Source organism: Salarias fasciatus, chromosome 7 (genome assembly GCF_902148845.1).
Source record: "Salarias fasciatus chromosome 7, fSalaFa1.1, whole genome shotgun sequence".
NCBI lineage: Eukaryota > Metazoa > Chordata > Actinopteri > Blenniiformes > Blenniidae > Salarias > Salarias fasciatus.
This window is the reverse complement of record NC_043751.1, coordinates 8,869,645-8,882,574: the sequence shown is the minus strand read 5'-3', so window position 1 is coordinate 8,882,574 and position 12,930 is coordinate 8,869,645. Positions and strand designations below refer to the sequence as shown.

The window sequence follows — 12,930 nt, the reverse complement described above, 5'->3', positions numbered from 1 at the left end:
GTTTTTACTGTATTTTCCACCTTTTAAAGCACCTGTTTTCAAAACGGTGTCCAGATATTTAACGTTGGCTCTTACTGTTTGAATCCGTGTTCCCGCGAGTGGAGCTGATCCCCAGGCTTCCTCCTCATCACGAAGGACTCGCGGTAGTTTTTGAACGTGTGCCACATTTTACGGTCATTTCACGTGAAAGCGTCAGACGGTGTAACCTCACGAGCAAAACGAACCCTTTTTGTAATAATCATCTTTCCTGTCTGTCCGAGGTTCCACTTTTTCACATGTCCTGAAGCCATGCTGAACACGGTAGATGATCCTGGAGGCGATCATTAAAGCTCTTCTTCTCTCCGGTCACTCGCTGCAGACACTCGTCACACCTTCATTTCTCTTTTTTTGTTTCTGGCAGTAGAAATCCGAGACGTTTGCGAGTGTCGGAAAACCGAACCGAACCATTTCTGTCCTGTCGTCTTTGGAACTGGGACGCTGTACAGCTGTTAAAAAAATGAAATAAAATCAAGTTAATGGGACCACTCTGTGTCTGTTCTGGTTTATTGGTTTGTTTGTGGTGTGTCACATGTACAACAGTGAGCCACAGGGGGGCGCCAGAGAGCAGGCTGCTTGTTGAGTGAATCAAAGAGTTTAGGCAAATACTGATTTTAATATCAGTCGATCAAAGGAGCTTTGGTGTAACAGATTTCAGAAAGCTTTTCATTGAGTCCTGATTTTTGTTAATCTTTTGAAAAGTGATTGTTTTCTCGCTAAGGCCAAATATAAACTACAATTTTAACAGACATGGATCTAAAAAAACAAAACTTTGCTAGACAAGAAGTTTGCTTTGTGCAGCATTCCATATGAATGTCCGTGTTCTCCCACTGTTAATGTTTACAGTGTGTGTGGTTTCATTACAAAAGCAAACGGCACCACCTTGTGGCCTGGCATGCTAACTGCAGCGTTTCCAACATGTCTACCATTTCCGAGGGAACACACATCGTTTTCAAAACATTGTAGTGAAGGATTCTTATTTGAAACCTGTGAACACGGCCTAAACATTAAAAGTGTAGCGCTTTTAATAGGAATCAGATTTTATTATTGTTTTAAAAAAATGTGATATAAAGCTACTATTATTGTCATAAATGTGATAAAATTGTTTCTTTCAACTTCGGAGAAGGTGAAACTACATTTTCTTCTAAAAATTAACACATTTGATTTTTTGACAAAAGATAAAACATGTCAAAGTAAACGTGTGTCCTTCACGTCATCTGACCAGGTAAAATAAATCCAAGACAAACCTGCTTTCAAAAACCGCCTTTATGTCTAAACTCAGAATACAAACACATTTATTCTGCCAACACACACACAATCCCATGCTCACGTCATCAGTAAACATATGTTTGAGGACCTTTACTCGACCAAACACACACACACACCGTCCCGCTTCCTCCTTACGTTGAGGCGAAACACGTCCAGCTCGTGGATCTAGAAGAATCACAGCTGCTAATGTCACAAAATCCATCAACTCTTCTTTTAATCGTGTAAATTATGACAAATTTGGATTTGTTTTTAAATGTCACCACATCGATGCTTTCATTTATTTCACATTTAGACAATTATTTAAGCTATAAATCTTAAAATAAGTGCATTTTTGGTCAGTTTTCTACTCGACACTGATCTGAACCTGCTTCCCAGTCTGCTGTGAAACCAATCAGTAATTTATGGGAGACTGTGGTCCACCAGCTGCTCAGCTCTCGGTCATTACGATAACTTCAACTGAAAAAGTGCAACCGCAACGTGGAAATCTGTTATTCATCACTTGAAGGTCAGGAGTTGCTTCTGCACGTCCCTTCAATCCACAGTCTGTCCGTTGGGGACAGAGATGTGAGCGTCGCTGGATGCTTGAATGGCCTTCATCGTCAGGTCACAGGTGCTGTACTCTTCCTCCTCCTCCTCTTCCTTAGCCATGCTGCTGTTGACGTCTGAGTCCAGATCGTCGCCTTTCAGCGAGGGACAATCCGGCGAGTACTCGATCTCCTCCACACACGGAGGCTCGTCGTCTTCAAAACAGCTGCAGGGGAGAGAAGAGAGCTGCTGAGAAAACTCCAGCCTGACGCTCAGGAGCGAAGAAAAACTTTAATTCTTCTAAAGAAGAAGAATCTGTTTCATTTCTTTTAAATCTCAAGAGGTGACAGAGTTGCAACCAATCACAATCAATGGTTGCAAAATGGTCAAATCAATCAGCAGAGACATCTGGAACAGCAGTTCGCTGGAACACCACTCCTAGAAATATCTGGAAGATTAAGCATTACAAGTACTTATTTTTAACTATACATGTACACACCATGTTAGACCACTAGAGGTCACTGTATGACAGCAGAAAGCTGCTGCAGAACCATAAAAAAACTAAATCATTACTGTATTTAACTGACAGAGCAAGAAATTCTCCACAGGTGTAACCCCGTGACGGCGTTACCATGGAAACCGGGGCCTACTTGTGTGATTTGTGGTCCAGGATGTTGTGATCCAGGTTGACGTGGTTGATGAGTTTCCTGGTGTAGAAAGCCCTCATGTCGCTGGTCACAGATAACAGGCTGTGGCAAAACTTCAGGCCCATGTCCTGCAGCTCCCTGGTTCCCACCTGCAGGCCCTGCACGCACACACACACACGCACACACACACACACACACACAGAAATATCCTCAATCCTAATTCTGCCATTCTATTACTCTGATTCCTGTGTGCCACGTACTGTGAAAATCCCCTGGTTGCATCCGTTGTAAGTGCTCTCCATGGTGTAACTCCTCAGCACGCCGATCTCCCTCCAGACCACCACTCTGGCTGTGGCCGAGCGAGATTTCTCCACCTGGGGGACCGAACACGCAGATCAGTCTGGATGTCATCGCTGCAATATTTTAAATAACTGTGAACAAATGCAGAAGTGACGTAAAGAAATGTGCAGATAATAGCAAAATATTTCACTGAGCACTACTGATGAGGGGCACAAAGTGATCCAGTCATTAACATCCATGAGACAGAAATACGCTTCAACACAGCTGCAGACCATAAAAAGGAACTTCTACTCCTGTTTATGGCAGAACTGTTGCACTGGATCACGATGCAGTGAGGATGAAGACTGGTCATATTAAGGGTGAGGATGGTGGAGGTAAAACTGGTGATAATGGGGATGAGTTATTATTAGAATCGTGGTAACTATTACCAAATAGTTGCAGCTGTTGAAAGAAAAGGCTGGTGCGATACGATCCAAGGTCTTTGGAATAGTCTAAAGAAAGAAAGAGACCATAGACACACGAGGACACACAGAGAGACAGAAACAGAGACACCTCACTGCAAACGCCGACTCGCACGGCAGGCGCCTCGGCGAATAAGATTCATGGTGGTGGAGTCTGAACTGCGCGTGTGTGAAAGAGTCTTACTCGATATCCGGGGTCTTCTTTGAGTCCCACGGTGTCAACGGCCGAGCCGGACTGCCACAGGGTTTCCTTCACGCTGCAGCCGTACAGGAAGACGTTCTTCTTCCTGGAGTGGCCGTGGTAGTCACAGTACACCTGAGAGAACAGAGATTTCAGACTCTGAGGAGAACCGGACCACTTCACTGGACATTTCATTCAGGAGGTCTGACATCGGTGACAGGATCTGAAAAAGAGTGTGTCTCTCACCAGCGGGGTTCGTCCGATACTGTTGAGGTAGTACAGGAAACCCTTGGTGTGATAAATGGTTGGACTCAGGACAGGGTCTGGTTTACACCACTGACGGTTCAGATCCAGACTGTTCAGGTCGCAGCGGTTCCTGAGGAGACACGTGGAGGACCGGCAGTCAGAGAACCGGTGGTGTACGTCCATTTTCCCTGAGCAGCAGAGAGACTCACATGCCGTTGATGACTCCGTCCGGGTTGAGCATGGGGATGATCTTGAAGATGAAGGCCTCTCTCAGACTCTGAGCCACCAGGTCGTCGCTGCACAGGAACTCCAGGGTTCCCTTCATGACCCAGCTGGCGTTCGACTCTCCGGGATGAACCCGGCCCGTCAGAACCACACAGGGACGGTTACCTGGAGGGAGAAAGAAGACGACAAAAACTGATGTTTCATTTCATCTATTGAAGTTGATCGCCTCGCAGCCTACTTCCCTTCCACCCAGGAAACGCCATCATGCCAGAAACGATTACTCACGCATCTGGTGCAAATCCTTCCAGGCCCTGCTGGCCGGACAGGCAGTGATGGTGACCACGGGACAAGAGTTTCCTGCTAACGTGCTGCAAAGGACCTGCTGCCTGAAGAAGACTTTGCAGGGATCTAAAGACTTCTGCAGCACTTTCAGATGAGCCTGGTGATGCAGAGCAGACGAAAAGTGTTCAGACGTGTGTCCATTCATTAATTCATGCTCTCTCTCTTGGTCCATCTTCATCTTCAGGTACGTTTTTGATTATTCTTGGTCGTTGATTTCAACTGATCATCCTGTGAACGTGAAGGCACAGGACTGATACCTGGAGGCGATTACCTTCAGAGCGGAGTATGTGTAGGGATAATGATAGGCCATGTAGCAGACATCCTCGTTGTGCTTGAAGGTGACTGTAAAGGTCAGAGTGTAAAACGTGGTTCTCCTCCGGCCTTGAGCAGGACAAAAGTAGTTTCTGGAGGAGAAAATGTAAGAAAACAGAAAAGTGTATCAGGTGTAACGGCTGGAGAAGAATTTAAAAATGGAATTCCTTTTTATGGACCAACTGACACACTGCTTGAATAGATAATGAACATTTTTAAAATTAATTCAGAAGGTAGCTGAATTACCAACTGTATTTTGTTTCTAAATTTCATTCATACCTGAAATAACAGACTTCAGTTCCAGTCCTCACCCAGTGTGGTCGACCTTCCAGAGCCTCCTTCACAGAGTACAGCACCGGCTGCATCCCTGCAGCACACACACACACACACACACACACACACACACACACACACACACACACACACACACACACACCAGTCTCATTACTACACTCATGTAAACGGGACAATCCGATCTCCCAATCTGAGTGACCATGTGAGCGCAGTTAGTCACCAGCAGGGGGCAGAACACAGTTCCAGAGCAGAGGAAAATGCTGACAAGAGGTTAGTTTAACATGGCAGGACGCTGTAACACACTGTCTTTTCAGGATAGTCGTCTCTCTTAAAATCAATGGGTCTCACCGTAGTTGAACTGGCTGTTGCACTTCTCACAGTTGATGACGTTAAAGCGGTACGGGACGTTTGCTTCCATGTTGCTGACCTCAAAGTAAAACCACTGCGTGTGCTGGGAGCAGTTAGCGTCCGCATTCATGACCAGGTCGTACTCATGTCTGCAACAGAAGGCCCCATCTTTAGTGTATGTGTGTGTGTGTGTGTGTGTGTGTGTGTGTGTGTGTGTGTGTGTGTGTGTGTGTGTGTGTGTGAAACCATACCTGCGCACCTGAATTGCCTTTCTCAGGTTTCCACATTCAAATTTTGAAAAGAAATTCAAGGACTCGGGGTGATATTGAGGACTGAAAGACAAAGACAGGGTGAAACCCGCCTGGTGAAAAATAAATGATTTCAATTTTGAAGATAAACGTGTGAGAAGCTGTTGTTGTAAGCACTCACTGGCTGTATTGATAACCTACTTGCTTTCCTCCAGGTCAAAGACTACTTTGTTGATGATGTCGTCTGTGTTGAGGAACCGTCGGATATCTTCAAACACTTTTTGCCTGATAACAACAAGGGAATAAATAGGACAAAATCTTTTAGTGTTTTCCTGGCATTTGTGAAGTTATTTTCCCAGCAGGTGGATAGTAACATGAGCTCAAGACCCTTTGACCCCTTGTTGTTTTGAAATTGTGACCCACAACAGCAGTTTTCTCAATTTGCTCAATTTCTTTCTGAATTTGACAAGTCTTTGATCTGAGGACTTCATTCAATTTAGCTCAATTTTAGATCTGTCGCGGCAAACTAAACACGGTCATTTCAGGGCACTTTTACAGAGAAAAACCAACAATTTCACAAGAACAAGCAGAAGAGAAGTCCCCCCAGAGACTCAACAGAGACTTTCTGCTGAACTAGACTCAGAGGAGGAAACTTTCTGTAGAACCACCCAATCCTGTCCGGATCATTTGCCTCTTGATCGGCGCTTCTCTTCCAGTTCGAGTCCACCTCATGGCTCCTCTGGATATCCAAGACCAAACCATCCCAGCCTGTGAGCCCTAATCTCAAAAGACATATCCATACTGGTCGTCTTCTTATGCAGTTACTCATTTGTGATCTTATTGGGCCGGATGTTCTGGAGTCGACTGAAGGAACCTCTGGTTTTGTTAAGGTAGACCTCCATGATTTTATGCGGCCCCTCAGATAAGGCATCTGAGGGATGGAAGATCTTCAGTGCACTCCAGTTCTCCAGTGACGGTGATTGGAGGTGCCGCTGAGGCACTGAGACACCTCACCTGGCTCTTTTTCAGGTTGATGTGCAGATCAGTTCAGTTCTTGATTAAAAAGAGTCTTTAATAATAATTGGAGGGAAAATCCCAAATCAGAAACTTCTCCCAAAAACAAAGATTCAAAAGCCAAGTTCAAAGAGTGAAGAGAGACATATGAGAGCACACAGAAACAGAAACAATCATGGGTAATCAGGGTGGAGTGGGACCACAGCGAGGACACTGAGGTGGGGCAGGCAGGCAATGTGAGACCAAACGAGGACGATAACATGAAATACATCTGAGATGATGTGAAAGGTATCCCAAAATAGCACTATGACAGTGTCGTGCTTCAAAGAGCGGAAACAAGACGTTTCAGTTGAGTTCAAACCAGACGAGCGGAAAGAAAAGGATCCAGCAAGACAAATGGAAGAGGGGGGGAGGGGGTCCAACCTCACCCTGGATCTGCTCAGAGACCATCAGAGAAGCTTTCAAATCCTGGACCAGAGGATGGCGCTGAAGAGCTTGCAACAGAAATCATCCGAGGGGGGCCTGAAGTGCATGAGTGTCTTTTCATACCTGCATCTCTAGCAGATGCTATGTTTCTGGATCTTGTGAGTATCTATGAGTGTTATGTAGCGAGTGTTTGACTTGTCTGGACCCTGGAAAGAATAATTGTCACTACTATGGTGACAAATGGGGACCCTAAAATGTTTAGGGTCCCCATTTGTCGCCATTGTAGTGACAACTATTCAACTGTTTTAAGCTAAGACAATAGAGAATGAACAATATGTCATGTCTTTCAGGTGCTGTATGTATGAGACTGAGTGGTCATCTGGTCCAAGCTGTGCTCCCCAGAGTCAGGAGCAATGAGAAGACCTGCTGGACCTGGATCCTATGTCCTGCTGCTGCTGCATCTCGGTTTTGTTGGAGCAGCTTCTTCCATGACAAAGATAGAAAAAAAGGCTGACATTTTTAGACTCAGTGCCCAAACTCCTGCTGAAATATAACAGTTTACATGTCGTGATTCTCTTTCAAATCAGCGTCAACAGAACCAGTCCTCAGTACCTCTGAATCTTGGGCTTGCGTGGGGCCATGATTTCATTTCCTGGTGGAGGGAGGTGACCCCAGAAATCAGGAAAAGCCAGGATGTTGAACCCTGGAATAGATGTGATTTTGGCAGCTATAGCGCAGTACAGCTCGGGATCGTGGTGGGGAATACATCCTCCATGTCTCTCCAATAACCTGTCTATCATGACAAACTGAGGAGATCCTTGTCCTGGATCTTCTTCGTCATCCAGCCTATCGTTAAGGCTCGCATCTCCCCTGAGAGGAGAGATGATAATATCAAACAGGAGGCAAACAGCAAGTTACTGAGAAAGACAAAGCTACAGATCAGCTCAAGGATGTAACACGTCTTAAATACGGTTTAATAGAAAAAGCCATGGCGAAGCTTACGTTGCCTCTCTGATCATGGTCCTGAAGCTGGGGCTGGTGCTGAGCAGTCCACTGTGACTGTGGAGGTCAGCTGCCTCTCGCGGAGGAGTGCCTGGTGAGGAATGGACATCAGTTGAGTCTCAGCTTCTCACAGAGAACATAAACAGAATGTGTGATTGGATCATTTCCTCCTGAACGCTGTGTAAGAACATGAGAGATCATCATTCAGGCCATTATTTTCTGAACATGTTTCAGCATCTTGTTGATGGATTTTCAGTTTGGCCAGCTCTGACCTGGTGTGAGTCCCTTCACAGACTCTCTCTGTGATTTGGAGGAGTTGGAGGAGTCTGTGCTGGCAGAGCGTCTCATTCTGTTCCTCCTGGAGGATTCAGGAGTGAGCTTGTTGAGCAGGACGGCCTCCTCGTCCGACGACGCCGTCGAACTCTCCTCTGACTCTGAGGCCAGGTTCAGCTCCTGAAACACAGGCGTTACTTCGCTTTACACACATCAGCCAGCATAATAAAACTGATGCTTCAACAGCATCTCCCTGTTTCATCCAAACTGGTACAGAATCTGCATCACGTCAAGTCAAATCTTCACCCATTGGGCGATTAATTCTGCACCCAGCGAGATAAAATGCAAATTCAGAACTGAACAATCGCACATGAGACAACAAAACAATGAAATAAAACTAGAAGCATTCTGTTTTATGGTGTTAGTGGTTGTGGCGGGTGCAGTTGTTGTCGTGACTTCTCCATTGGTTTCCATCAACCAGACCAGTAAAGACACTTCCTGTTGTGTCTGTACTTTCTCTCTGTGTGTCATGACGAAGAGATAACTTGACACGAGGAAAACTCTCTTCAAAGATCAGTAATGGAAGATTTGAAATGGAACAAAAACGCTTCAGACAGGCTCTGTGAGGGAATCAGTCCAGTGTTCCGGAGCGTCCTGCTGGGTTTCATACGCTGGAATTACTCTGAACTTCCCGCAGGAACAGATTCGGTGCAGGAAAATACAGATTGTTCCAAACCAAGTTTGACTGATCAGTCTCATTCTGGAGCTCATTCAGGAGGTGGAATATGTATTTGTGTCAAAGCCTGAAAGGTTTTCTCAATGGATTAAGTCTCAAATGTCAAATCTAATGTTCCGTCACAAGATGGTGCTGTTGGAAAATAATGTAAAGATGAAAAAAAGAAGTTTTCATGAGGACATGATCTGCAAACGATCCTACTCAGCTCCACAATATCAAACAAGTAAATATCATGTTAATCTAGCACTAAAATACGGTAAGATCTTTATCCAGTGAAAGCGTTTTGTAAAGCTTCATGAACACACACACGCACACGCCCAGTCTTGTATTTCTATCCTTGTGGGGACCGTCCATTGACTCCCATTCATGTCTAGCCCCTAACCCTGACCCTTACCCTAACCCTAACCCACACCACAACAAAGCCTAACCCTAAAGAAATGTTTTTGCACTTTTACTTTTTTCAGTAACAACAACATGGTCAAGAAAACACTGTTTCTCCTACTTAGGACCGGAAAAAGGTCCCCACAAGGCACGTTGTTCCATGTTTTGCTATCCTTGTGGGGACATTTGGCCCCAACAAGGATAGAAATACGAGAACGCCCACACACACACACACACACACACACACACACACACACATACCTGAAAATCATGTGTGAGCTCGGGACAGAGGCGGCCGTACTGTAACAGCTGATTTTTAGACCTGTCCGGTTCGGGACGGTGACGAAGTTTGTTCACGTCGGTCTCCAAGTCGTCGTCCTGGACACACAAATACACAACACAGTAAAGCACACGCACACACTCTGTGTAACTGGAATGAAGGGCCATTGATTGATACTGCAACAAGTCAAACTGAAGAAATGCGATATCGCAGGACATCGTGTCCCACACTACATCTGAAATCACTGCTCTTCCATCTGCCCACAAGGGGGGGGGGGGGGGGGGGGGGGGGTTCACAGAATTCATTTTTAACTTTCACACACATCTCTGAAATCACGCCTATACTGCTATAATCACTGGTGTCTTTTTAATAGTAATTTGAAATAAAACCCATTAAACTTGATTCTCTGAACACTTGAACTCATATGTTACGGTACAAAGTACCAGTGATGCCAGAGACGCTTCTACATGGAAGGGTTCAGATAATAAAACAAAACACTTACGTAGTCTCTGACGTCGGCCTCTTGAGTATCTTTGTCTTCTTCAAAATCACTGTCCTCGCTGTTCTCCTCTGAACATAAATGAAAACCACAGCATTACAATCAGGAAGTTTTGCCTAAAATGATGTTGTCCTCTGACCCCTGATGACACTAATACCTTTAAACCAGAGGTATCGAACATGTGGTTTTCAAAAAGTTGTGTTTCCCTCCCGTCTACACAGAAACAGACTGGTGCTGTTTTCCACAAGTTCCACACTGGGGGCCATTTTCAAAAAGTTGTGTTTTCGGTGGATCCGAACACGGGGCCTGACCCTACCTGTGGCCACGCCCACATCAGGAGCAGCGGGGGGTCGTCCGGGCAGGGGGAAGGTGTACACAGACTGATCGGACGTCAGCGGCAGGGGGGTTTTAGGAAGACATTTCCTCATCAGCTGCACCGACGGCTCCACCAAACATTCCAGACTTTTATTCGACAAGCAGCTCTGCAGAGGAACCGGTACACAACACAGAGGGGAACACACAACACAGGACCACAGACCACAGAAAGAAGAAAATGTTCGGTTTTAGGCGGGAGCTTAGCGAATCAGAACTGCTGTCTCTTAATTTTTTAATGCAAGTTTCTAAAGTTTGCTGTGGATTTGACCCTTTTTAAAAAATACAATAAAGCTGAGATCTGAGTGGATTGATGAGTGATCAGCTGTGAAAGCTAGCTACCATAGCCCTACTGAAGTAGCATTAGCATTAGGTGAGGCTATGCTAACATGCCATCTCAAGGTTGCAGGATCTTGTAGAACAGAAGAGGAACCAAAGCAAAAATCCTCTGACAGCTTTAGAGAAAAAAGACAGTCATTTGTTCCATTTTTTTTTTCAAAATGACTCAATTCTAATGTATTTCATAGAATGTTGACTGGGAGAAGACTGATGTGGATTAAATCTGACAGTTTAACGTATAAAGTCCGTTTTTAGAAAGCAGCTCCTCGTCAGTTTCCAGTTCAAAGAATAATTCACAGTTCCTCTTCAGAATGTCTTCAGCTTGGCGATCAGGGGAACCAGGTAGGTCCAACTCCTTCTTCTTGTCTATATGGCTCAGCCACTGTGGTTACTGCTGCTCCAGAGGTTAAAGTAAAAAGACAACGTATTGACGAACGGGCCAGTGAGAGCTTCATGGACTGGAGCCAGTAAATCAGGTTACAGTGGACTGCCTCACCCCGAACAGCGACGCCGGACGCCTTCACAGGCAGACTCACTAACAGACCTCGCCCCTCTAGTAAAAAAGTCTCTTTCTGAACCAGCTTCTTCCTCCGATTGCCCACCTGTTTATATGTGGACTGGAATAAATATCACAGACTCCTCAGAAACCGGAGTCCGCAGTCTGTTTGGTGAAATGTGATCCGGGGACACTTCCAGGAACATCTTGTTCCAACTCTGAGGAATACCACATCTTATTAGGTTTTCTGTGAGGTGCTAAGACCTGAAGGAGGCGTTTACTCAAAGCATTCACGTCACCTTAACACTCCAGATTCTTAATTAAGAATCATGCCACCTAATTAGAAAACTGAGTTGTTGCATTAGACTCAATTAAAATTGAATTTTTCACCTATCAGGTAATGTTATATTTTCCTTTACCAGCGTCCAAGAGGAAGCTAATATTGATCCTGAGACTGACATGATCCAAACATGAATTTCAAGACTTTGATTCTTGTACCTCGAGAAGGAACACATTTAAAGACTGTGTATTGATTCATTGGGGATAGTTAGAACTCACCTGAGTTGTTTCGTACAAAAGACCGAGGCCTCCGTCGGACACCAGGGCCTGTCTTCCTGCAGTACTGCAGGTGGCCTTATGGAGGCAGCAGAGCAGTGCGTAGCGGACTTCCACTGCGACATGTTGCGTGTCTTTGGTGTGCCAGTCTTTGTAAAGCCACAAAAGCCCCGAGATGTAACCTTTATGGACCACAGAGCTGATGTTTGCCCCTGTGAAGGAAGGACAGAGAGTGGGGGAAGACATTACTGTTATCTTAATGGTGATGGTGAAGGTGATGCAGATCAGCTCAGCCTTCATCAGAGGAACATTTCTTCACCTGGACCCCACTACATTTCAGCTGTGTTTTCAAGTGAGAATGCAAAACTTTAACTTGTCGAGAACGCTCTGACTCGGTTGCTGTACAGATGGCAGACATACTGCGACTGCACAGTCACAAATCAGCTGTAGGAAGCAGTTCTTCCACTGTGAATGTTTAGAATGTATTGTTCTCCATGTGCATTTGTGTGGGTTCATTACAAAAACCAACACCAGCACCCCCTAGTGGCCCTTCATGCTTCAGCATTTCTTCCATTTCCATGTGAATGAACATCATTTCAACTCATCAATTTCCTGTACTCCCAATGAAAAACCAATAACATGGTGGTCGACATAAGATGAGACGACATGAGAGACGACTTAGAGTAGTGATGATGAGAATGAGAATGATCAGCTGGTAAAAGACGAAAGCTATAAATAAAACTTACTTGTGCACAGTAGAGCTGCTAAAGCATTGATTGCTGCCCTAGAACAAAGAAAAAGAGACACATTAGTATGGAAGTGACTCGTCAGTCCAGTCTCGAGAACATTTAGAACATTTACTCTGTGCTGTGCCGGCTGCACTCTGCCTTCACATACTGGAATGGGCAGCTCAGTCCTCAGATAGATCAGGATCAGATGCAGGAAGCTCTGGCCATGATCCAGAAAACTCCTTAAAGCCTTCAAGGACACTGGTGTCTTCCAGCGACACGCTGCTGTGATATAACTGAGCTTCTGTCCACAGCTCCACCTTGTGCTTTCTACATTACAGCATTACAGGGCTTGTGGACCATCTACTAGTGAAGCTGCTGTAGGTTTAGGCTGC

At 45.2% G+C, this 12,930-nt stretch overlaps 1 protein-coding gene across 1 annotated transcript in view; it reads right to left on the bottom strand.

The window, feature by feature from the left end:
- Positions 1–1,303: 1,303 nt before the first annotated feature.
- The window catches only part of agbl1 (AGBL carboxypeptidase 1), a 32,421-nt gene continuing 20,794 nt past the window's right edge, over positions 1,304–12,930 (bottom strand). Inside the window, exons 7-27 of the mRNA XM_030096048.1 lie at positions 12,554–12,591; positions 11,811–12,019; positions 10,362–10,527; positions 10,049–10,116; positions 9,528–9,644; positions 8,149–8,329; positions 7,877–7,967; positions 7,487–7,744; positions 5,636–5,719; positions 5,438–5,518; positions 5,187–5,335; positions 4,824–4,911; positions 4,504–4,636; positions 4,176–4,329; positions 3,875–4,055; positions 3,666–3,795; positions 3,423–3,554; positions 3,206–3,268; positions 2,738–2,851; positions 2,481–2,635; positions 1,304–2,056 (exon numbers count right to left, since the gene is read on the bottom strand). Coding sequence (XP_029951908.1) covers positions 1,837–2,056; positions 2,481–2,635; positions 2,738–2,851; positions 3,206–3,268; positions 3,423–3,554; positions 3,666–3,795; positions 3,875–4,055; positions 4,176–4,329; positions 4,504–4,636; positions 4,824–4,911; positions 5,187–5,335; positions 5,438–5,518; positions 5,636–5,719; positions 7,487–7,744; positions 7,877–7,967; positions 8,149–8,329; positions 9,528–9,644; positions 10,049–10,116; positions 10,362–10,527; positions 11,811–12,019; positions 12,554–12,591 — 2,812 coding nt within the window. The 3' untranslated portion in view covers positions 1,304–1,836. The remainder of the gene's footprint in view (positions 2,057–2,480; positions 2,636–2,737; positions 2,852–3,205; positions 3,269–3,422; positions 3,555–3,665; positions 3,796–3,874; positions 4,056–4,175; positions 4,330–4,503; positions 4,637–4,823; positions 4,912–5,186; positions 5,336–5,437; positions 5,519–5,635; positions 5,720–7,486; positions 7,745–7,876; positions 7,968–8,148; positions 8,330–9,527; positions 9,645–10,048; positions 10,117–10,361; positions 10,528–11,810; positions 12,020–12,553; positions 12,592–12,930) is intronic.